Source organism: Ptychodera flava, assembly GCF_041260155.1.
Source record: "Ptychodera flava strain L36383 chromosome 23 unlocalized genomic scaffold, AS_Pfla_20210202 Scaffold_24__1_contigs__length_23054250_pilon, whole genome shotgun sequence".
Classification (NCBI taxonomy): Eukaryota; Metazoa; Hemichordata; class Enteropneusta; family Ptychoderidae; genus Ptychodera; species Ptychodera flava.
In genome coordinates this window covers 8,094,972-8,120,698 of record NW_027248278.1, presented here as the reverse complement: position 1 = coordinate 8,120,698, position 25,727 = coordinate 8,094,972, and the positions used below count along the sequence as shown (strand labels likewise).

Genomic DNA, 25,727 nt, shown 5'->3' with positions numbered 1-25,727 from the left:
TGAATGTAAACTGTCTAAATGTTTGGCCAAATACTGAAGTCAAAACTGCATTTTCTACAAAGTTGGTGTCAAAAGTTCTTGACTTATAGGATATGCAAATTAATACCTGTATTGATATATTCATGTTCTTCCTGTTTATGTTCTGGTGCAATTTACATAAGTTACATATATTTGCATAAAATTCAAAAACTGATCTCAGCATTTCAATGAACAATAGCTGTAACTCTTGAAAACAAATATCATATAATTTTATTCAGAAAAAAATCTAACTGTTCTACTTTAAAATTGATAAGTATACATTGTAGGCATGTCAGTACAATAAATGGTGTGCAAGGTGCATTGTTGGGTGTATGCTGAAACGACGAACATTTGACGTGATTTTCGGGAGACCAAGAAACTCTTTCTCATACTCAAAAAAAATACTGGAAGATACATCAGTAGTTACAGCTAATAGCAATAAATCACAAAACTCTAGACTGTAGGAATATATTTACCTCTTTATTCCATATATGGCAATTATGCAAATAAGGATTACATTGCACTTCTCAATCTTACTGAACGATGCAGTGAATTGTTTTGTCTTAAAGCCCATTTAATTATTTGTACTGTACAGGAAAACACAAGTTTCATATTGTTTCCCAAAAAATTACTGACAAATCATATGTAGTGCTGTGAGGCAATTGTTTATTAGACTCATTGATGGTGCTTTTAATTATGAAAGTCTCTATTTTCGGTTTGTTTATAACATACTTGATCTTTGCTGTGATAAATTTCTAAAATTTTTCGCGTGGGATAATGCAGGAAGACTCAGCCTTGGTGAATACTGACTGCACATAGTTTGACAAGTATGAATGTTCATCGTACTCTGCCTCCACACATCAAACTATGATTTGGTTTGATTGGTCATCAGTGATCACATGATTAATTTGTATGATAAGCAGGACTGGGTAAATGGAGTCACACAGTAATTTTGCTGCGAATCCGTAGCCTTTGCCACTCGGGTCTCCCAAAAGAACATGTCACGGAGTGGCAGGGCTCGTTTTCGCAGCAAACAGTAATTAGGACGAACATGAAAATTAATGTAAAAATATGCAATGAAACTGACAGGACATAAAGAATTTCCTGCATATTTTATGCCCCAAAATATGTAACTTATCTTCAAAAGAATAATTGCTCTTTGGCTTTATTGGTCAAAAGTGGTCACATGATTTATTTTGGTCACATGATCAATTTGCATGATAGCCAGGATCGGTCAAATGGAATCACATGATTAGAGGACGCTCATGCAAATTTATGGAAAATGTCAATGCAATGAAATTACAGGACATGGAGAATTTCCTGCATATATCATGCCCAATATATTATTCATCTGCACATGGAATAATGGTTTTGATATTTCAATTATTTTGCCTCCTGAGAAAAGTACAGTTAATACCTCTTCCAAAAATATGCTGAAATACATGCTAGTAGCCTTGAAAATACAACTATATTGTGTAGGATGTGTTATAACATTGTTGCAATTCTATATTGTGTAGGATGTGTTATAACATTGTTGCAATTCTTGTCTGAGCAAAAATTCAGTTGCAAAGCTGGAACTCTTGTGAAGTGGTGCGCCCTCTAGAGTTTGACATCAGTTGAGTTGTTGGGTTGAAAGTTTGGCATTTTGACAAACTTCAGGAGCAGAATAAAAAGGTGTGTTTTAGAAACACAACAAAAATAAAAATACATCAGAAGTTGCTACTTTACAGAAAATAGAAGGCATAAATTTTGTGCGGAATATGACTGAATTCTGACAAAAAAGAAAGAAGAATTACAAATCATGCAATGGCTCTCAATTCTTATTCAAAGTTTCTGACAAAAGTCTTGTGACTGTCTCACGCATGATTCCAGGGTGGATATACTTAAGAGATTGTCTGCTGTAAAATGTCACACAATGTGGAAAATAAAATCACTCAGATTGACGACAGAAACAGAATCTGTCTGGACAAGCTGGTTTGGTCACGTATGATACTCAATGGTTCGGTCAATTCTCCTACTTGAAGCATTTGAGAAGATACCATTGTACAAATCTATGGGGAAGACGAGGTTGGGAGGGTGAAAACCAAAAATTGTAGTAAAAAATATATTTTGGATACACCAGCAAAACTGAGCAAAGCTATGAGAATGACAAATTCTTGATTACATGAAAACACAATCAATTCCAACATAAAGGTTCTTGGACAGAGCCTTTTGTAAAATATTACAAAAGTATAGTGAATACAAAATTGAAATTAGTTTTAAAAATGAGCTGAATTAAAATTGATAACAAAATAAATTTCAAAATCACAATGTGCGGTAATTGGTGAGTAAATTCATTGGTTCAAAATCTCACATCCGCAAATCTTAAAAATATTGGGCAAACACTGCACTATTTTACAAGTCAATATAATTTTAGGGGGTCCAGTTGCCTCACCAAGTTATATGAGAGCACCCTGAGAAAACACCCCCGTTTTCCTCATGAATTCTTGATTCAGCTTTCTTTTGCCAAGTCCTCGCAGGTTTTTTAACGTTTTGCCCGGATGAGGTAATTTGTATTCCATTTGTTTAAAATATCAGCAAATACAAGTTTTTAAAAGGCCACCAAGGTTAACTGTAAGACAGTTAAGTTTACTTTGACGGTAGTATCCTAGGAACAACTATACCCTGGATGGGATTTGTTCACACTAAAACCTTTGTGAGGTGGTGCGCCCTCTAGAGTTTGCTAATACTGAACACACAGCAATGGTCACGGTCCCTTTGTGGAGGGACTGTGCAACACGCTGGTGCATATATCCGATCTGGCTTTGAATGTAACATTTATGGGCAAAGGAAATAGGTCAACAGCTGTAATTTTTGATAACATGTCTTCAGTTATGACCTTTACACAAAATATTTCATAAAAATAGTAAAATATAAATTTCTGCCTGGTCTCACGACATTTTTAATACCAGTAAAATGGTATGTCATCGTTAATAAATGAATTCTACTCAGAATTGAATTCGTTGTCAACAATAACAAGGTAGATTACGCACATAAGCTGTGATGAAAAATTGCAAACTGCACAAGTTGACAAGATATTGGGAAAACAAAGGAAACTATTGTATACACAAAAATAATGGAATGGAGCTTCATGTGGAGATTGTTTCCCTATAGCTTTATCTGCTGGATAAATTTCTGCAATAAATCCCATTACATGTACACTGGAAAATACGGTGTCTGTTTTGTAAATCTCCTGAAATAATATCCCTGGGTTTGAAAAACATGGCTTTAATCGATAATGTGGAGTGTAGAAATATAAATTTTAAATTTTTTGACTAAGTTGAATAAAGCATATTGGTTTTTGCTTATTTTAATTCCAGCTTTTGGACTTGTACATCTGAAATGTTGAAGTGTTTTGCCTCCACATTCATGTCCATGAGCTCATCAAAAACAGATCTTCAACATCGCTTTTTTTTTCGGGAAGACAGTCAAATTTCTCAGAAGGATGAATATTACAATGTTTGTACTTTTAGGAAGAGTTTAAAAAGTAAAATTGAGTTTAAAACATACAATTGATAATGGCAAACTTTGTTATATCACGGACATACTACGTACAGTTGGTCACTTAATATTGTGTTCCTTTCATTTTTGAGGTTATTTAAAATGAGAATGTAACACAAAAAAAACACCGAAAGCATTAATGCTGACTGACATCATGACATATGGCTGGGCAATATGAACTGCCACTGTTGGGAACTCTCTGAGCAGAAAGCGCTCTTTAAAGTCCAACACCTGAAAAGATCAAATGTGGATGGACATTAAATGTTTCATTTCCAACAAGGTAGGTTCATGTTATCCAATACTGAAAAAGGCAATATTATGGAAGCACCTATCAAACATATTTTCAATGTGTAAATCCTCATATGACAATGAGCCTCATTCTGAAAAAAATATGGGCATGTTACAAGTCAACATAAACCTAGGGGGTCCAGGCTCATACATATGCAACAGGGCTCTCTAAGGGAATCCCAATGCATTAATTGTGCCGTTTGGGCCAAGTGTATCCTATTGTGACACTTGGTCATTCTAAAGAAAGATTTTGAAAAGATTTTCAAATAATTTTCTGTTCTACTGTTCAAAAGTAGGGTAGGTGCATGGCAAGTACATTTTAAATGCCTATACAGTATTTGTACTGCAACGATAAAAATCACTTGAATCTTTTTGCAAAATGAAAATCATCAGAAATGTCTGACAACTACAAAAATTCATTGCTATTAAGCTATTTTTCAAAATTCACCTTTGGTCTTATGGAGCCTCTGCTGCAACAGAAATTTCAAAAGTGAAAAAATTGGCGAATGAAAAAATAGATTGTAAATCTATGTGAATTCAGATCACCTGGGAAGACTTTACATGAATTTCATTGGAAACTGTACTATCAAATCAGATTACTCCCAGGGTCATACCTGAGGGCACATAAGATTAAATTTCTGTTATGATTACTAAAACATTTCAGGATTTATTGATTTACACACTGCCTGTAGCTTTGGCTGACCATAAGTTTTTGAAAGGTTGTCTGTGATTCGTCGATTTCTGTACATTTTTTATTGGACCAATCAGAGATCTTGTAATAATATTTGCCTAAATCTTACAGCCAATCACATTCTTCTTCACAAAGCACTGCATCATACAGCAGTAGTTGCAGTCCTGTGATTGGCTGAATAGCATGTGTGCTGTACACGCATTCTTTCAATTAATCCTATTCCCATTGAATACTAGTACCATCACACTCGCATCTACGTAAAATTGTGACCACTGTACTGCAAAGTGGGGGCAACAGGGTCAAAGTAACTCTTTTTTTAAACTTCGTGACTTCTGCATTACTCAATATTTCATGCATGTAGCTTTGCCACTGTAAGTATATTGCTCATTTGCCTGAAAAAAAAACTTACTAACATTGTATTTCTACTGATGAAAAACATGCTAAATCTTTGGCTTTGGCCTCTGATTCAAGTATTCTGTACCAGGTGTACAGATATTTTACATGTAAATGAAGTCGCACCTTAACAACATGCCAACATTTGGGCTTTGTGCGGCCTCCGATTCAAGTGTTCTGTACCAGGTGTACAGGGATCTTACATGTAAATGAAGTCACACATCTTGTGTGGACTGTAAATTAATTAAATTTAACCTCTCATCAACCACTGTACAATGATCGCCAGAGGTAGCCTCTCTGATTGGTCAGTTTCTTTACGAAAAATCTGCATATCACTGTACAACAGATGTATTCAAGGTTATGAGCCAATGAAATAAGAACTGGCCATCACTCGCCCCAGTCACATTGGAAGGACACATTCACCTAAACGTAAACCAGGTGTGCAGTAAATTTTTCCTCCTTCCTGCGAAAATAGTAGCTGTATCTACTTGGTGGGTCCTTGGCAAGTTGCGCAGTCTGCCATTACGGTTGGCTGGAACAGCTCCACCTGTATGGTAGTGTGGTGTATCTGGTACTTATTCCGCATTTTCCGGGTTGCCATTCGGAGAATTCTGTGACTGTCGGCACTAGGATCTTTGGGAATACAGGAAAGAAAAACACTGGACTTTAGCAATATTTGAAAACTCTGGATGTGTTCAAGCTACATGTACCATCATCACGTAAGATACAATGTAGCTGGTTGACACTACTCAATGTAACCTACCTACCCCCCCCCCCCCCCCAACTCTCATGCACAGATTACCTCCTTACATTCTGACCCCTGTTTCCATGTAAATGGAAACAGGTCAGAATCATTTCTCAAGTGATCTACATATAATGTAAATGCCAGCCTCCCCTTATATTATGTCTTTCCCTGTATACTCTTAACTCTTAACATCTGTTTCTCTCTGTGTCCACATATACCCACAGGGCTCGAACTTAACTTTTTTACCTAGTTTCCAGAAATTTTACTTGCCCAAGGAACAAACTTACTTGCCCGATTTTTATGTCTGTTTACATTGTTTGGGCAGAGATCACGAAGACCAAGCAATCTCAAAATGTGGCTGACGGCATCATATCATTGCAGGTTCTGTTTTGTCTGTATTGATAATCGTGTTAATTGTTACGATCCATTAGTGTTGGTCTTCGTGATCTCTGCCCACTTGTCCACCAATATGCTAGTGCAGGATTGGGGTCATACAGTTGAAGGGGTGGCCCATCAATCGATATTCGCATCAGCAAATCTCTTTTCCAGAAGTTTTGAAACTTCCGTTGTCGTTTCCTTTCATATATGTCGCACTTCTGCTTCTTCACTTAACTTTCCACTGAATTCGATGCTGCGACCGCGCTATAGCTTTATCACCGTCGATTCTGAGTGGCTGGCCGGTTGAACGTGTATTGTATCCCCTGACACAGATCCTGTTCCGGAATCTGTGACTTTGTCAGGCGTAGATTTCAAAAATTTACATGAAAACAGGGTGGTTTGCTTCGCTATGACGTACAGTCTGCGTTGTCTCAGTCAGGTCACCGCGTGCAAAGTGGCTGTTGAAATTACTGACCAACACCCCCTTGGAGTCACTAGGGACAAGCAAGTGAGATAGACTTCCAGAGGGAGGAAAGACAACAGCTGAATATCACTCGCTGAATGTTGACGTCCAGCTTGTCCGTTGTGATACCCGCTTCAGTGACTTGAAACAGCGAACATTGTTTAACAAAATACTTTGAGTTTTTTATTCCGAGAACATGTAAATTTGATCAAAGTCTATCACTTGCCCCACTGGGCAAGTGTAATTTATTTTTACCAGCCCGATGTCAGGTTTTACTTGCCCCGGGCAAGCGGGCAACCGTTAAGTTCGAGCCCTGACCCACCCCCCAAAACCACAACTTTGAGTGTGTTTGTCAAGGAAAGTAACTGTGGTAAATTTCACCGGCATTCATCAATCATGTCACCAGGGTTCATCTTTGTTAAGCAGAGTCACCACAGTGGGGACAACAGAAATGGTACTGGGTTCCATACCCATTAACTATATATGCAAAACTCTGCAAGAACACTGCCCTTCAATATGTCTGCAGCTCTCCCCACATATCATTGCGTATGTCTAAATGTGTTGGTCTGTCTGTCTGTCTGTCTGTCTAACCATCATGTCTCAAATGGTAGATAATAGCGATGCCTATCTAAATTCCTTCATACTTTCCCCAGATCCCCCCTCCCCTGCCACTGCCAGGAAATGTTTACACCCCTCTTCCCTACAGAGCCCCTAAACATCCCTTATTCACCCTGCCTCTAGTTGCTTTCTTTCTCTGCCTCCTCCCCACACACTTACCAATGGCCAAGTGTACAGCCAGAGCTGGTTTGCTCATGGTTAGTGACCATATATGTAGACTGTGTGCCATTTGGACTCCCTGGATTGCCATCAAATCCTCCTTTACCTTGTTGTAGTCTATGTCCTTTGGTGCACCTGCAATGAAATAACATCCCTATTAGACAGTGGTATGGTCCGCCAGGTATGCAGACAGCTTGGGCATTCTGTAGTATAAGACAATATTCCCTGAAATTGGGGTGGGATGGGGTTCAAAAGTTGAAGTTCTTGGACTAAACATTCCTCATTCCTCGTCGACAGTTTACATGAGGCAAAGGGGGTGCAGGTATGAAGCGCAAAACATGTATACCTTTCTATGGGGTGCCCCTCCCCTTGCTCACCCCCCCCCCCCTAGAACATTTCAGTGATGGGAGGTGGAAGGGATTACCTATTATAAATGGAGGTAGGCTGAGAGATACCGAGGACAAGCTGAGAACAGACCCACATTCACACAACTTATACGCATAATATGTAAACAGTTCGAAAGAACTAAAGAGTGAAAGATGGCTCACATGCATACTGAACAGGGGAAGTGGCTTTCTGCATGGATAATTCTGGGATAAATGAAAATACTCACTTCAATTCAGAAAAGAGAACTCTGACATACTACACCCGTACACGCTTTCAATAATTATAGAGATACACTGTAGATGAAGGCCAATGGCCTGTAGTACTGAATACAATATCATATCATGTACTTGCTTCATGTTCTTATCAAAAACACAGTTCTCGTTTTGCTTTCTTTCTTTGTAGCTGACCCTAGTCTCAATGTCATTCTCTTTCCTGCGCTGAGAACAGGAAATGTTTTCTTCCTTTCAAAACATTTATCTCTCTAACCATACTTGTATCCATGACTTGAAGGGAATAAGGCTTTGTTTCTGTCTTTTTTTTTGAACTATTTCAGTAATCTTGGTTTAAAGGGCCAGTAGCAGTATTTTTTATGATTTTATCACTTTATGTTTTTAACATCAACTAGTGCCTTATTCTAACCCCAAAAGCATATTGTAATCCACTGCATTCAGCTTGTCAACTCAGCCTGTACATGCAAAAGACTGCATTGTTATTGTTGACAGTTGAATTCTGGTCCAGACTAGAATTAACCCTTTGAGTGGTGTAATTGTTCCCACCAAAAATTTTAGTGAAACATTTTTACCAATTGTTATGAATTTTTCTGTAATATTTTGATAATTTTGGACCAAATGGACATCACATTTCATTGGCTACAGTTTGTTATCAAAATTTTGACAAAAATCTGGAAAAAACCGGTGTATATTTTCTAAAGCTGACAAAAATTGACATTGGCGCTCAAAGGGTTAAAATGTAAACAATAACAGTGCATTTTACATGTACAGACAAAGTATTGACCAGCTAAACAGTAAGTGCTTCAACATGCTTTGCAAGTAACACAAGAAATGGATATATTTCTACTTCAAACTAAAAAAGGACCCAATGTTCTAATGATTCAGTATGCCCGAAAGATCATGTGATGGCGGCACAAGCCAACTCACGTGTACAAGCCCATACGAAAATACACATATTCCCATGCACTTTTGTGCATGTAGTTTTAGATTGTACAGCGCTCTGTTCAAACTCCAGATTTACTAAACAGTAATACTGATAAAAATCTTCAAAAGTTACAGCTAAACGACAGACTCACCTTCCATAAGTACATGGACTGCATCTTTTAAAATGTTTAAAGTTGTAAATAGCACCAGGATTGAAAATATAAAGGTACATATAGGATCCACTATCTTAGCTTCAGGCTGTTGGAAAATGAAATAAAAAGCCAAAAGGACATGATTACCGATGCATCTTGTTATAAAAGCTACTTGATATAAATTTCACATCATCTTCATATCACTGATTTTAAAAAACATGTCACTGTAAATGACAAAGTCCCCGCTTGGTTAATAAATTTGGAAACCTTTAAATATCTCCATGGATGCATGAATGGACACTGCCAAATCAAAGTCGCACTACCTTCTTCAAAGGGGAATAAAAAACAAAGAAAAATCTCAGTAATTCTTACCGACAGAAGTTAAAAGTTTGACCCTATCACGCAACATCGCATTCTGTAACAGTGCCCTCTATGGCAAAATACACACCATTACATTTACAATGATTGACACGTCACGACGCCAAAACAAGAAATTGCTCAGTTTCTCTTCTTCATGATAGTCATGCGTCAATCTGGATGTGTTACGGCGGCATTTCGTTATCGAATACAAAATTATCAAAGTGTGCTACTTTTGGCGAGTTCTACCACGTGAAGTTCGTAATATTACGTGTATGTGCTATATAGTTTGAACAACTGAGTTATGGTCATCATCTTATTGTGTGTCAGAATTATATCACTGCATATGAACATTCCTGGTTTGTTTATTTCACGTCATTAGTTGGATCTTGTGGTAAAACAAGGGAAAAAATAACCACACCGCCACATTTTATGTGCAAAACCCAGGATGAGGAATAAACACTGATTTCTAAAAGAATTTAGAATATTGGTTCAAGATTTCAATTAAGTGGCTGAAACAGTGAAAAACACTAATAGCTGCATGCAGCAGTTCAAAGTATCCTCACAACGGTACAGTACAGGTAAATCAAATATGACATCATTCAACAAACCAGTACTAACTGTCCTGAAGAATTTTGACCGTACTTATTTTTACATACAATGAAAACTTATCCTAACGGGCTGTCTCTGTAATATGGACCCAACTAGATTGAGGTGGAATGCGCCCCGGGGACAGATATTCAGACTTTCAAACTTTCACAATATTCTTGCAGCCTACCACTTGTGGGGGCTCATTTAGAAACCCAGGGAGTAGACAAATTTTTACTAGCTAGTTTTCTTGAAAATTGGAAATTGAATCTCCCAATAGAGTTAACACAGGGATGCAAACAATCTGGAATTGAAAATTTCAGTAAATATTGGGTAATTTGTTTCTCTATCGCCCTAAATTTGCACGTCGACCCGATTTCTATTCTTGTATTCAAAACGGAATGATTTAAAGTTTCCTTATGGAAAGTTTGAGAGAGAGAGTTGAAGTTTTTCAATTTCAAGACATCTCTTACAGACCAACTTAACAAAAGTCACAAGATTTATGGAATATAGCCTTGCTTTTATAACACACACAGACTGACTAGCAGAGTGATCACGCTGGCAAAAAAGCCTTGATTTTGAATTTGTGGTATTTCGAGGAATCATTCATCAGGACATCACTATTCCATCATTGAACATTTCAGCCAAATATCAACAATGTTACATACCCGATATTTGATGATATACGCCGCTACAAGTACGCCAACACTTTGTATAAGATCTCCAAGAACGTGAATAAAAGCGGCGCGAACGTTGATATTTCTCTTCTCCTGCTGCGGCTGTTGTGCCTGTAGTGCCTCATAGCTGTCAAATCTCTGAGTATCGCAGGGGTTGACAGAGCGTTCACTTGCAAATGGCTCCACTTCCACATGGCTGATTGACACGTACTGAGAAGTTGGCGTTCCGTTGCTCTGGCTGGTGTCGCACGGTTCAACGTTGACGGTGTGCGAGTGTGTACTGCTTCCTCCGTGACTGTGGCCATGTCCAGTTTGATGAAGAACGGAGACCAATCTATGGGTGTAAAACAACACATTGACAAATTCATGGCAATCTGTCGATTTTACTAATACCCACCTCCCTAAAGAACAACTATTTGGCACATTACGATCGTTTATCGCAAATCATGATGTCACTTCAGTGTATAGACACAGGGATGACACCCATATTGTTTGTGACACATCATGTTTGGAAAGCTAGTACATATACGTTGCATTTCTTAACAGAGAAGAAGAAAAAACCTAGTTCACCCAATGGCAACAAGTAAACTGGCAGGGACAGTTTTACTATGTACACATTACCACATTAAAATATTTCACTTTGAAAGTGTTGAGTTAGATTTGCGCCTTAGCAACAGATATTTGGATTCTCAAAATTAACAATTCTTTTCTAATCTACCACTTGTGGGGGCTCATCGTAAAGCTCTGGGAATAAGAAAAATTTTCACAGTCTTAGTTTTTCGAAAAATGAAAATTTTACTTTTCCAGGGATGGCAGCCATTTTGAATTTCACATATTGGTAAATGTTAGGTAATTTGTTTATCTAGTACCAAACTTTGCATGGCAGCCCCTGATTTTTATTCTTGATTTGGTAAGAAACTTGTTCAAAGTTTCGCTGAGGAAAGTTTGAGCAAAATCACTTTGAAGCTGCATACTACCTTGAAGGCGGAGCCTCCCTTTGAAAGGACGCCACGCTATGGCGGCAATCATTGTGTAAGTGCATGGACACCAAACAGGCAACACGCAGGCACACACTCCATAAAATGCCACTTTTTAGTTTTCCCCGGCCGCAAAAACACAGACAGACTGCTATAGTGCTAAGCAGACAGTGCGAAGTTGCTGCCGATCAAACTCTGTGGTTATATTCAAATTCTAATGCAACTGGAAGACAATTTTTAGGAAATTTGAGCGTTTGTGGTGGGGAATAAATGACCGTTGGCGATTTGAACAGACCGTCAATCAAGCACTTGTGTAAACTCTGTTTGCAGGATTAGCAAAAGGTGACAAAAGGTTGAGATCAGTTTGTGTAATTAATGTTATAGAAATCAAACATCGTACTGGCCAAGTGTTTGACTGGGAGGAGAACTCCATTAATGCGAGAACCTGGGATTGAAAAGTGCAGCTTTAATCCTTTCACCCCCAGTTCCTGTATACAGGTCCAACTTTACCATAGAAAACAATGGATTTGGGACAAACCATGGTGGTGAAAAGGGCAGCTTTAACATAAATGGTAAAATTATACAAGGACTGCAAAACATGCTTTATTGCACGCTTCATTCACATATACCTACAGTTACACAACCACATAACAATCTACAAACCACAGCCATGTCAAAGTCCAAGTATCCACAATGTCCTCATGTGAACTCAAGCATTCGTAACAGTATATACTCTAAGAATTATTGATATTACTATAAATTCCCAATCCACAGTTACAAAAAAGAATGCACGTTGCTACTTAAAAAATACCAAAAATGCAAACACTGCTTGTCGTCTGCCCGGCCCTGAGGGCCATGCAGTGATATTGATTACATAGCAGACTAAACAAATCCTGTAAAATCAGATTATTTGGTACAGTATTACAGCCAATCCTGTCTGTAAATATTTGACGTTTGTGTGGTATTTGCAAACAGGGGTAAACAGTTAAACAGACCAACAAAAGAGATTAAATTATCTGATTGGTTATTGACCTTTTTTCTCACCAGGGGTTAAAGGTCAAAGTGACCAGACTGCATTATTGGAAGGTATGCCTGATTCAAGTTTTTAACAAGTCATCACTAACGACACAGTCCCCTTATAGCAAAATCGTATGTTTGTTGGTTGCTCAGATGTAAATGAGCGAAGTATTCATGCATATGTAACATACTGTACCTACTAAGGGGTTGATTTCACAGAATAATAGATTTATAACATTATTGTATGGTATATTCTCTTTTGAATTGTAGAAAAAGTTATATATACATGTGTTGACATGAAAAATTCATCAAAAAATAGCTTTGTGGCAGAGAAATTGCATCATATCCTCAAATATGTGTTGTCCTTGCGTTAACTTTGAAGGAAATCTGTCAAAGTACATCCGCATAATGCCTTCAGACATAAAGGAAATGGAAACAAAATGGCCGCCAGACGGCCATATTGGATTATATGACAAAATCAACCGACATGCAAATGTATGCCAGTGTATCATCCTTGCACCAAGTTTAAAACAAATACGAACACATTACATGCCACCAACTTAGGTGCTCAAACAAAAGTTTTCCTCAAAGACAATACTTACAGAAGATTGATGGCGACCCAACAACCTGCTGTTATAAGCCTAAGTCCTTGTGTTAACTTTGAAGGAAATCTGTCAAAGTACATCCGCATAATGCCTTCAGACATAAAGGAAATGGAAACAAAATGGCCGCCAGACGGCCATATTGGATTATATGACAAAATCAACCGACATGCAAATGTATGCCAGTGTATCATCCTTGCACCAAGTTTAAAACAAATACGAACACATTACATGCCACCAACTTAGGTGCTCAAACAAAAGTTTTCCTCAAAGACAATACTTACAGAAGATTGATGGCGACCCCACAACCTGCTGTTATAAGCATAATGTCTGCATCAATCTCATAGGACTGGTCTATGCATCTTTGTATAGCTAAGTATACCAGGACTCCGGTCAGAATCCAAATGATAAGAACACTAATAACAGCACCAATTACCTCTGAAAAATATAATCAACATTATCATGAACATTACAATAGCTTTGAAAGAAAGAAAATCACTTAAAATCTCAAATTATTGTCTTCAGATATGAAAAAACGTCCTTTAACAAACATGATTGCAACGAGCCGTGATCTTGATTGTTGATTTATTATTAGATTTGGAAATTTGTGAAAAACATCTGGTGCCACTGATAACAATTCAGACAAACTTCTAACAGTAAGTTTTGTCAAATAAGTCAGTTTGTTTTGAGACAACACACCCGGCAAGGAAACTAGCACGTAATATATCAGTTGCATTTCTTGAAAAAAAATGTGTAATTACCTTGACATGAATACATTGATAAGATCTGATTCTAATATTTTAATATCAGTTCAATTTGATAAATGATTTATTAATCAAATTTTCTTATATCTAGGAAACTTGTCAAAGCATTTGACTGAACGGAACTCAGTTTCTTTTTACACATTGTTAGCGTGTCTTTTTTTACAAACACATACATAGATAAACAACAACATAGCTGAAACGCAAAGACATCTGTTTGTTTAAAATAACGCAAAAGACAAAACTTAAAATTGAAAATGATGAGCGAGAACCAAACACACACTCATTCATTCATTTCAAATAAATCCAAACTTTTAGGGTAGCCTGCTTGTTTCTTTCTTTCTTTTGTTAATCTGTTGTGTAGTATCTGTGATACCAGTTTGCATTAAATGGGACGGCCTTGCCAAAAAAGTCACAATAAAAGACAAACAGGTAACAGAGGATGTTTACAGACAAAATTAGGGAGGAAAAACGGAAAACCACTTCTGTCAGACTGTCCCTCCTGCTTGACATATGTCAACTTTATGGCAAAGATATACTGATAAAAATACATTGCAACTGTTAAAATACAAATACAATGGCAGCAATAAATTATTAACCTCATAAACTGTTACCGCCAGCTGATAACTATCACTGATAACTAAATGTGGTATCTTTATCACAAATCACATAAATAAAACAATGGTGTTCATGGTCCAGCTTGGCTAGGTCAATATTGCACAGTCCCACTAACCAACTTCACTCATCCATGCAAGCCCTACACTTTCCTGTGCTGCATTTAGTCAACAGTTTCAAATCTTGTGGACCAATCAGAACTAGTGATACACTGAGCAATGGACCAATCAGGGCTAGTGATACATCACCTAGTACTTGACCAATCAGGGCTAATGTTACACCTAGAATTGCTTGGTAGGTAACAAAGGCATGGCAGAAATTGATTTTGAGTTTACTTCCATCATGTCACTTGAAGTTAAACCTTTGATGGGAAAATGATAGCTCAAAATAGCTCATACAAACCGGGCTCACTAGCCTCAAGAAGATTGCCATCTTCAACTTAAATGGCTCACAATTAGTTACAATGTAGTTTTTTCATATATTTCCTTATCTTTATGACATTACATATGTTGATACAAAGTAGCAAAACAATACAGTACCTCCCAAGCATGGAGAGCCAAATTCATTATAAAATACGTCATTTTTCAGAGTTTTGCTAAAATTGTGGTAAAAAACTGTAGCCAATGAAATATGATATCCTTTTGGTCCAAAATTATCAAAACAATTACAGAAAAATTCATAAAAATTGGTAAAACGTTGCACTCAAATTTTGGTGGGAAAAAATTACGCACTCAAAGGATTAATATTTCAGTCTAGTGATGTCATATACATCTTGTTAGGGTTAAAACCAGATGTTGACTTGATTTTCTAGTATCCTACAATATAACAATGGATAGAATATTAGGTGTAGGATCCTGATTTCACTCAGGAGAAAATAAAGGACATGTTTTTTATGACTTCTTGGTTGGTGGGAAATGTTCCGGTGCTAAATAAATGTTGTGGGTGGGGTGGGATTTAACCATCATGATATCTTTGTGACATACTATTAATATCTTCTGAATTAATTTCTGAAATGTATTCCAAGAAGAATATTTTCAATTGATGTTCAATAAGTCATAACATTATTGAAGTCAAATGCTTGACCACATCATTGAAACAAAACTCACATGAATATTCATACTTTTTAAAAATTCAATCATAGGTTTATGAATATCTTGGTGATTTTCAAAAATCATATTACTATTCAGAAGAATTACCCTAGTCTAGAATATGTCAAGTAAACAATGATGGAAGTTGTTTGTGAAGAATATTCATGTGTTTAACCATGCATGTTCTTGTCACCATAAGATGAAATAGCAATAATGTACCGGTAAGTGTGGTTGAGTTTTCAAAAATTGCATGCAATTTGGTAGGTGCATATTTCAATTCCGCAGCCAGGGCTTGATCTAACGTAGACATATAGATGTTATTTCCTATGTACAGTTATGGTAGTAACAGTATGTACCTTAAAAGTGCATAAACTTTTGCTCAAACTTTCCTCAATGACACTTGCAACCATTAGCTCTCTTACAAAATGAGGAATTAAAGTCAGTGGTCCTATCAAAAGTTTGGTACTGGAGAAACAAATTACCCAACAGTTACCGATAACTGAAATTCAAAATGGGCGCCATCCCTGTGGTGACTCTGTTGGAAAAACAACAATGTTCCATTTTCAAAACACTAAGATGGAGAAAATTTTTCTGTCTCCAAGAGCTTTGAAATGAGCCGCAACAAGTGGTAGATCAGAAAAGAATTGTAAAAATTTATGAGTTCAAATATCTGTCCCCGAGGCACATTCTGCATGTACGTTAAGATATGATAGCTGTTATTTTGACAATATTATTTGTTCAATAAAATGAGAACAACTTCTGATTCTTCTCCCTAAAAAATAGCGACTTATAAAGAGCTCACATGTGTGGAAAATATGCAAAAAGGATACATTGATAAGTTTATTCTATTCTGCACTGAAATTCAGTTGTCCACAAAATGCAATGATGAGTTGAATGCCTAAGCATTATGACATGATTTCTGGGTGAGCGATACAAGAAACTATATTTCACATACAGGACAAAAATACTTCAAAAAATATATCTGCTACTAAAATATATATCACGCTGCTAATGGACATTTAACCTGTTCACCCCCAATTCCCTGTAAACAGGTCCACAATCACCATTGACAACAATGGGATCGGGCCAAACCATGTGGTGGCAAGGGGCAGATGAGTATGGCAGCACTAAATGGTGATGGTCCATGGTGGGCACACAGTCCATGTAGCCGACAATGAGATGCAAATGATATGCGGTTAAGGTCTCCTCTACTAACTTTCAGCTGGTTGCTCACTTTCTACTATTTTTATAGTATTTATACAAAGGCACAGACTTATGCTACCTGCAACTTAAAACTGATAGTGATTTTGTAGCTCATTCTTTACTGTTTTTCATAGTTTTTGGTAGCCGGTAACAGACACTTTGTGTTCGTGTCGGCCACATGGACGATCTGCCAAATGGTGAAACAACATCTCAACATGAGCTCAGACATCAAGGGTCAGCTGAACTCAGCACTTTCCAACAAGGCAGTGGGTATCCATCAATATTGTATGCGACCCCCTCTGGTCGTATCTACAACCCCTTTCACTATTAGAGCGCGAAGCTACTTCAGTGAACTGCAATAAAACCGCTTACACTGATTAGTTTCAGCTGTAGCCAGCTGGCAAAGTCGACAACATTGTATGTCCCATGCAGACAGTTTGTCTCGGGAAGTTGAAATAAACAAGACTTGTACACGGACCAGTGTGCATGGTAATGTTACATTGTATCTTGTAATCTTGAACACTGGGTACCAATCGTAAACTCTCATTTACAACCCAAGACAGAGCACGTTTTAGCTTTTGACAAGCAGAACTTTTGTCTGTATCAAGTAGCCACGGTGCAACAGAAACTGCCCAGTTATAACACACTACACTGACACACCGATCTGGTTTGAAACATTTTATTGCAGGAAAACATACAAAAACTATATCAATATAACAACGTTGGCAAGCAAATGGGAACCTACTTGCCTATGAGAACAGGCAGCTAACACATGCTTTGAAAAACTTGATAATCGTAACTTTGAAAAATGAATTTTGATGTGAATCTACCTCAAGCAAGACATTGTCCTTTGCGAGCTACACAAATTTCAATGTTCTATAACGCGCTATGAAATGAAAACAATCCGATGGTTAAAGCAAACGATTGTGTGCGTTGAAAACTGAAATCACAATTTTGAGTCTAAAACCACAACGTAAACAAGTGATTCACTACGAACGAAATTTAGAATACTGTCCACACAAATGTCCACTTCGAAATTAATCCCTGCTACTCGGAGGTGGTGGTGGCGGCGGTGGTGGCAGTGTTGGTGGCGGCGGCGGCGGAGGCGGCGACACTGATGGCATGCACGGTTGGTGGATTGCTGGTTGCCATAATTCAGCACTGTACTGGTAATCAGGTGGCACATATGGCATGTAAGATGCATGGTGGTACTGCATTGCATACCATGATTCCACGAATACGGGGATGGATATGCTGGATGCCCGTATGACATTGGACTTGGGTTTTGAAACATCACAGAAGTTGTAAACTGTCCCCGCTAGCTGACGATTGAGCAAGTGGTGAAGCTTGAACAGGTGAGGCTGGCGATGTCAAAGTTATTGCTACCTCAGGCTGATTTTCTTGATATTGCATGCTTGTGATCGGAGAGGGTTTCTGTAAACTTGATGTTGGTGAAACAGATGGTGTTGGCAGTTTCGGGTTGGGCTTAAGGCCACTGTTTCCGCGAAATGCAGCATTGAGTCGCTCACGAACAGGATCGTACGCCCGCTTTGCATAGGAGCTGTATCTATCGGCAATGTTACTTCTCTGCTTGAAGTTGTGATAATGCTTTGGAATGTTAAACTGGCTGTCTCGATATCATTTGGCACCTTTCCCTTGTAATGAGTTTCCAGTATTGCCGCATCCTCTTTTATTACTAAGGTGCTCGGAACAAGGCCATGGCAAGTTCGTAACAAGTACTTCTTCTTGTTCGAGTTAACCAATGCACCATAAATACACGAATAAAAAGACCTGCGAGATGAGTTAAATGCTTGCTTCTTCACATCATACTCATTTTGCTTTTTCTTCAGCTCTGTTGTCAACTTGGTCACTAAATCAGAAGCAGAATTTAATTCCTTTCTGAACTCTGGGTGGTCGGCAACTATACCACATTGTTCAGGTGACACACACTTTTCAAAGGGACATGATCGTTTATCGTGAGTGCCGTATGAATGACAATTATGACACTTCTTCTGCCCGGGTTCGCGTCTTGGTTCTTTATACTTGTTTTCCAAATTGTTAAATTTTCCTTTGGCATTGTCAAGTTCAGCTTCTACGAATGCAATTTCCTTTTCAAGCGATTGCAAGGCAAGCTCCTGTGGTGTGTTGTAATGGTAGTTGTCGAAAAATCCATCCTCCTTGGATAGGGCTTCACGTTTACTGTGTTGTTTGGGATCACTCCGTGGTGACTTGAACAGTGCTTTGGCAACGCACTTTCCTTGTTTTCTTGGCTCGGTTTAGCTCCAATCGGACTTCTTTCCTCGAAAAGATCATGGCGATCAACTCCCAGATGTGACCTCGGAGTCTGCAATTTCGCAACTGCGTTTAAAATCATCCTCTTGTGCACTGTACTAACTGGCATCGAAAATTTGTCAAAGTCCCGTGAACGAAAGAATTTCATTGATGATTCGTTCAAGAAATCCAAACGCTGGAAGTCTTCTCGATACTTCATTAAGCCGGGTCGATAAGAGATAAAAACTCCTCAATTGTCTTACGCCGTGGAGTTACGGTTGCACTTTCCATGTTGTTTGTTTTTCGGACTGTCTCAATAGTACGGTATTTCCCACGTGTGGCCACGACTTTCGCGCACTAAACTTTACTGGACGATTCTATTTTTTCAGCAGGAAGCTGAACATGAACATACGAGTAGTTAATTTTTGCCCTAACTATATCAAAATGCATTTTCCCTGGATTGCCGTCCACGTCGTTTGTCAATGTTATTGAATATTGTATGAAATAACTTAAAATATTTATTTTCGTGTGTTTGTGTACGTATTGAAAAATGGTCCCTCCTATTTATATGATAGTTTTGCCTATGCTAACCCTTGACCTCCGGATGTCGGTTGATCTTTTATTATACGTCACGCGTTTCTTTAACACGTGTTTTGTTGGTGTTAATCTTGAACTTTCTTTCTCAACACGTTGTGGCTGTGAAAACATGCGACGTTCGCGCAGTGGCCGCTGGTATAACCCTGGATACCACCTGAGTAAGGACTACCGAATGCAAATTGTAACAGAACTTGAAAAAGTTGGGGCTAATAAGGAAACGGGGATATGTCCACGGGGCAGCATTACTGTGGTCGCCAAGAAGATGTCCGTTCATCATAGAACAGTTCGTGCAACTTGGGACAAATTTTGCCAAACGAACGACTTGAGCGAGTGTCAGAGAGGCAGACACCGTGGTGCTACAATTCTTGACCAGCCGGACATTGACCTTGTCGAGAGTTTGAAGACCGAACGCCCTTCAATCAAACTGAATGAACTACGCGATGAACTCAGACAGTATGCTGGGAAAGACGTGAGCATCAGTACAGTTTCTCGAACAGTTTGTACGAAACTTTCTGGTGGTCCATGGACTCGCAAAAGGATGACAGTCGTTCCTCAAGGGAAATATACACCAGCAAATATTGCATACACGGAAGCGTATTTAGACTACATGCAAACTAAAAATGCTCGCACTATAAAGTTTATGGATGAAAGTGGTGTGAAAGTTAACACAGGACAGTCGAAGTATGGGCATTCTCCGTGTGGACAAAGATGTGTTGAGCTTGGAAGATATGCTGCTGGCGGAAATCATTCAGTAAGTCTGTTAATTGGTTATGATGGCGTAAAGTTCTGTGATGTGATCTGGGGTCCATCTGACACTAATAACTATCTTAGATTTTTCACTGAAGCCGCCGAAGCATACGACAGTAATGGACAGCCGGTATTGGAGCCGGGAGATACCGTTGTTGTCGACAACGCACCTATTCATCGAAATGAGGGCCAAAGGCTACTTACAAACTGGCTTCAAGATCTTGGAATTGAACTTGTTTTCTTACCAACGTATTCGCCAGAGTTCAATCCGACAGAACAGTGTTTTAACAAACTGAAGGCCATGCTAAATAGGGATTACTACCGACCTCTATTACATGCTAGCGTGCCAGTAGCAGTATATGAAGCGATAACAACGATAAGTGCAGATGATACTATCGAGTTTTACCGTGATACAAATTATTTGGTGATATAATTTTTAATTTACATGTACCGGTAAGCCAAAACAGATTATGTTATTACAAAAACTTACCTTATGTAAAGCTATAAATGGAAAATACTTTGTGTGTGTGAGGGAGAGCGAGAGAGAGGAGAGTGAGTTTATCTTTGTGGTGATGTGTTTTACAGTACTTAATTTTTCGAAAAACATCGATTTTTTTTTATTTTTCAAAGTCAAGATTATCGAGTTTTTCAAAGCAGTGTTAGCTGTCAGTTCTCATGCGCAAGTAGGTGCCCATGTGCTCGCTGATATTATTGTACTGTATTGTTACAATTCGAAACTTTTTGTTTAACCAGTATTTTGTTTTCCTGCAATAAAATTATTCAAACCAGATTGGTGTGTCAGTGTAGTGTGTTATGACTGGGCAGTTTCTGTTAATTTATTTTGACTACCCACATGCAGAGTTACAGCCGACGTTGAGTCATCTGACTCCGTTACAATGTTGTCACTAGCTGCAGCTGAAACTAATTAGTGTAAGCGGTTTTATTGCAGTTCACTGAAGTAGCTTCGCGCTCTAATAGTGAAAGGGGTTGTATCTAATAACTCTAAAGTCAGGATCCGTCAGTTCATTATGGCATGAGAGTGGAAAGGTTATGACAATTCCTGTAAATCACCCCTCCTGTCTATGACAGAGCTTAACCTGTTCACCCCCACTCTCTACAAATAGGTCCACAATCACCACTGATATTCATTGAGTTTGGGCCAAACTATTGATGAAAGGGTTCAGCAGTCTCAAAAACTTCCCACATTACAATCAAATAAAACAAATTTGCAACTGTGGTATAAGTCACTGACATGTCTAACCCAGTCATAGTTTCCTTCAAGCCAAATACCGGGACTTGCATGTTACATGACATTCCAGCTTCAACTTGACTCTGTGTACAGCCAAAGCGAGGAAAATGAACAGGGGTAGCAAATTCACCAGCCTGACCGCATGGGCTGGCCCGCTAGACTTTTTTCTAATAGCCCAGCAGACTAGTGAATTCAGGAAAGTCAATGAGAAAGAAATTTTAAAGCATGTACTATCAAAAAATGCATTGTTATTACTAGACAATACACAGCATATTAGTGAAATATTTGAAACACACAACACTGTGTGATCATGGTTTATTTTTTGATGGTATACCCTAAACAGAATTTAAGACATTATTGACCGTTAGGGTGGATTCTGACATTCGGCCAGTACTTTTCAGAGCTGTTAGCCTGAGGGGAGGGGAGGGGGGGGGAGAGCTGGTGCATCTGAAAATGAGTTGCTCACCCTTGATGAAAGTGTACTGTATCTTTGTATCTGGTTGCAGAGGCCCAAAAGTTGTGGACTACATTCTAGAGGAATGGCTGGCATTACCATAAAGGGAAGGGGGAATAAGCCATCTTAGTATCTGGCCATACCATTTAAAATGCTTAAAATGATATGGCCAGATACTGGAGGATTTAGGTCCCCACTGTCTTTACCCATGGTATGGGGTACCACACATCATGCTACCCAATACTTTACAGAAAGGTTTAGTTACAACAGGGAAGGAGATATGAAGTCATCTGTATTGGAAACAACACTTTCATTACAATAAAATGAAAAGCTAGATATTAGACAAAGGACGTATCCATGACACATGTACAATAAATCTCATTAGATAGAGCAGACTGCCATTGATGCTTGCATATAGTATGTGGTAGCAACATCGAAAAAGTCTGCAAATATTTTGTTGAACAATATCAATAACACGATAATATTACATGCAGCTCTCACATGCTTGTGATGACTTTTGACCTTCAAACTTTGACCTACCAACTACATTACACAATGTCACATGTTGTATCTTATCTCTGTTCTGACGTTTCCCCTTCGATGCATCCAAAGTATTTAAGAAGCAAACAATATCGTCTTGGTATGTGTCATTTATGAAAATCAGTGTTGTATATAACCTAGGAAGTCAATGACAAATTTTGTTGCTATTACAATACTTGATAACATGGTGGCTTCTGTGCCGCAACAGCTGGAGATGTTACAACTTGATTTTTGCTTATGGCAGAATTATAAAGCTCTGACTCGTACCAGTAGATTGGAATTGACATACACAAACATATCTACCAAACACTCCTCAAAAGACATCAGATTAACCCTTCGAGTGTTGTAATTTTTCCATCAAAAACTTTAGTGCAACATTCTACCAATTTTTATGAACTTTTCTGTAAATTTTTTCATAATTTTGGACCAAGTGGATATTACAGTTTATCCGCTAGTTTTTTATCAAAATTTTGGCATAAATCAGAAAGAACTTGACTGCGGAATATTTTACAAAGGTTACAAAAATTGACTTTGGCATTCAAAGGGTTAAGTATGTATGTAATTCAGCATGAAATAAACACTCGGAGTGATGGTATACCATGAGACTTTGATCACTGTAAAAGCATGAGCAATAGCAAGTGCACATATGGAGTACACTGGTCAAAACCGAGTGGTATACTTTCTGCTGAGGTGGTGTATTGCTATTAGATCATAACAGCATATTGAAATTCCGGCGTGTGCGTTGCAATCGATAGTAATCGCACGAGTAGCTGTGCTGTTACAGTTGTAAACACCACACTTTAATATGGTCAGGAACTTGTAAACAAGGCAATCACACCATAAGTGTGGTGTTCACAACTGTAACAGCTCACCTACGAGGTGCGATTAACGACTTTTACCACGAAAAAACAGGCCAATCTTCTCTGAAATTTTAAAATTACTATTTACTGTCAATAATCGCCGACTTTTGATTTGGACACCCACGATGGATAGGACAACCCATTGTACGTCGAAAGGTTCACAGAGGTCATTATGCACCTGGCATGCGAGTCTGGGAGAATGACCTATCCCAGACAAGTAAGACAAGGGCTCTGGTCAACTGCAAATCTGCATTTGAATAAGGGCTACAGAGTGGTATGCACCTGTGTAGAAGAAGCTATTTTAGTCTGATTGGTTAAATAAAATGGCTTGCCTTACTCTATCTTGTTGGCTATTGGCTAGTGAGAAGGAATTCAATCTGTAGATGCATGTGATTGCCTCGTGGATGCATCAGGCTTTCAATGCCATTTTGGTGTTTCGACTGGTCAAGATGGGCCTTGTCAACTTGTCTGATCTGATGACCGTAGAGACTTCCTAGAGGTCCATGGACGGCCATGTAAAAACAACCAAAGTGGATTTTACACGGGCAAACTGCCCTATAAGAGCAGCCGCCACTACGGAGTGCATAAAATCCACGATGTGTACTTCAACTTATAAAAAGTACTTGGCGATGATACGTACCGCCGACAGGACCTTACTACCGATGACCCTTACTTGCCAAGGGATAATCAAGTTCTCCTCCCAGAAAGTAGGTGTCTTTACGTGAAGCAAATGTGCGAGATGGCTTGGATAAAAGGCCATCAAACTGGACATTCTGGCAAGGTAATTTTATTCTTTTCCTAAGATATTTATGCAATCATAAAACGAATTCTGTAAAATTATAAAATTAAATTCATTGATCAAAATATTTTGTTGTGTGTGTGGCAATATCACAGAATTTCTTTCCTCTATTTCACAAACGTATTTAATAAAAAGGCTGTACTTATTTCCATGCTATATGTTTTGTGTTTGATAATTTCAGGTGAATGTGGCAAAATCTTTGTACCGTCAGGGATTCGATGAGAAGCTTATCAAAGAACAAACAGGTCACAGATCAGTATAAGTATGAATAGTTGTTTTAACCTGTCCATCCCCAATTCTCTGTGAGCAGGTCCACATTCACCACTGAAAACAATGGTGTTGGGCCAAACCATGGTGGTAAAAAGGTTAAACTTTTCCATACTTGCAAAGGTCCTTAAAAATCTTCACTTAGTCACATGGTAAAGATGGTTTGGAAAAACTGTATCATGTACGGTACATCAAGACAAGCTGTGCTGGCAAGACAATGTTCGCTGCAGTGAGTTACGGGTTTGGTCAGTGAAATCTCTGGTTTTAAGAGTACATTATGACCTCTTTTAAGTCCAATTGGAGGACGTTATTAACCCTTGAACACCATGGTTTGACCCAAAGTCAAAGTCATCAATAATGATTGGAAGATCCTCTGACCTTTTAACAGAATATTCATCAACCTCTGATGCAATTTCTGGAAGGCTGAAATCAGTACTACGGTAGTCTACCATACTAAAACCTATCCCTTTTGACATACTGTTCGTAAAGGGACAGAAATACAAGCAATATCATAGAGGTTAGCCAATATAGGAGACACTGGGTAGGTACATGTATTGTAAATAGTAATTCTTTTATTGTCCTTGTGTAATTTAAGCACACATGTTGATCAATGGAGGAGGGCCATATGTTACAGTAATTATAACACATGATATTCACGACTAATATTAGAATACAAGGGACTCCATAGTGACTAAGTGCACATGATACCAGAGAAGATGATACCGGTAAAAAACTACAAAAAAGCATGTTGCTTGTATAAGGAATATAATAAGGAAAAAAAATTTCCTGACAAAGAAATATAGCCAGCCAGAAAAAGTCTTTGAAACTATTTTCCACGGACCTCTAATATTCTGTATGTATTTTTGTACCATTGAATGGCAAGCTGATCATATTCTAGGATGGAAGCAGTTTGAATATTTTCAAGGAAAGGATATTTCAAGGCAAAACCCTGAAGAGTTGGAGTTGCCATGACAACACTTAAAGGAAGCTCTTTCCTAATTTGTGGTAGTAAAGGTACTGTCTGTACATCAAATACTTCAATTGGCCTCACTGGCCAATTTTACAGTAATCA

General features: G+C 38.3%; 1 protein-coding gene across 1 annotated transcript in view; it reads right to left on the bottom strand.

The window, feature by feature from the left end:
• Positions 1–477: 477 nt before the first annotated feature.
• The window catches only part of LOC139124793 (proton-coupled zinc antiporter SLC30A2-like), a 40,408-nt gene continuing 15,158 nt past the window's right edge, over positions 478–25,727 (bottom strand). The window contains exons 3-7 of the mRNA XM_070690904.1: positions 13,489–13,642; positions 10,600–10,942; positions 8,987–9,092; positions 7,294–7,428; positions 478–5,563 (exon numbers count right to left, since the gene is read on the bottom strand). Of these exons, the coding sequence (XP_070547005.1) occupies positions 5,415–5,563; positions 7,294–7,428; positions 8,987–9,092; positions 10,600–10,942; positions 13,489–13,642 (887 nt within the window). The 3' untranslated portion in view covers positions 478–5,414. The remainder of the gene's footprint in view (positions 5,564–7,293; positions 7,429–8,986; positions 9,093–10,599; positions 10,943–13,488; positions 13,643–25,727) is intronic.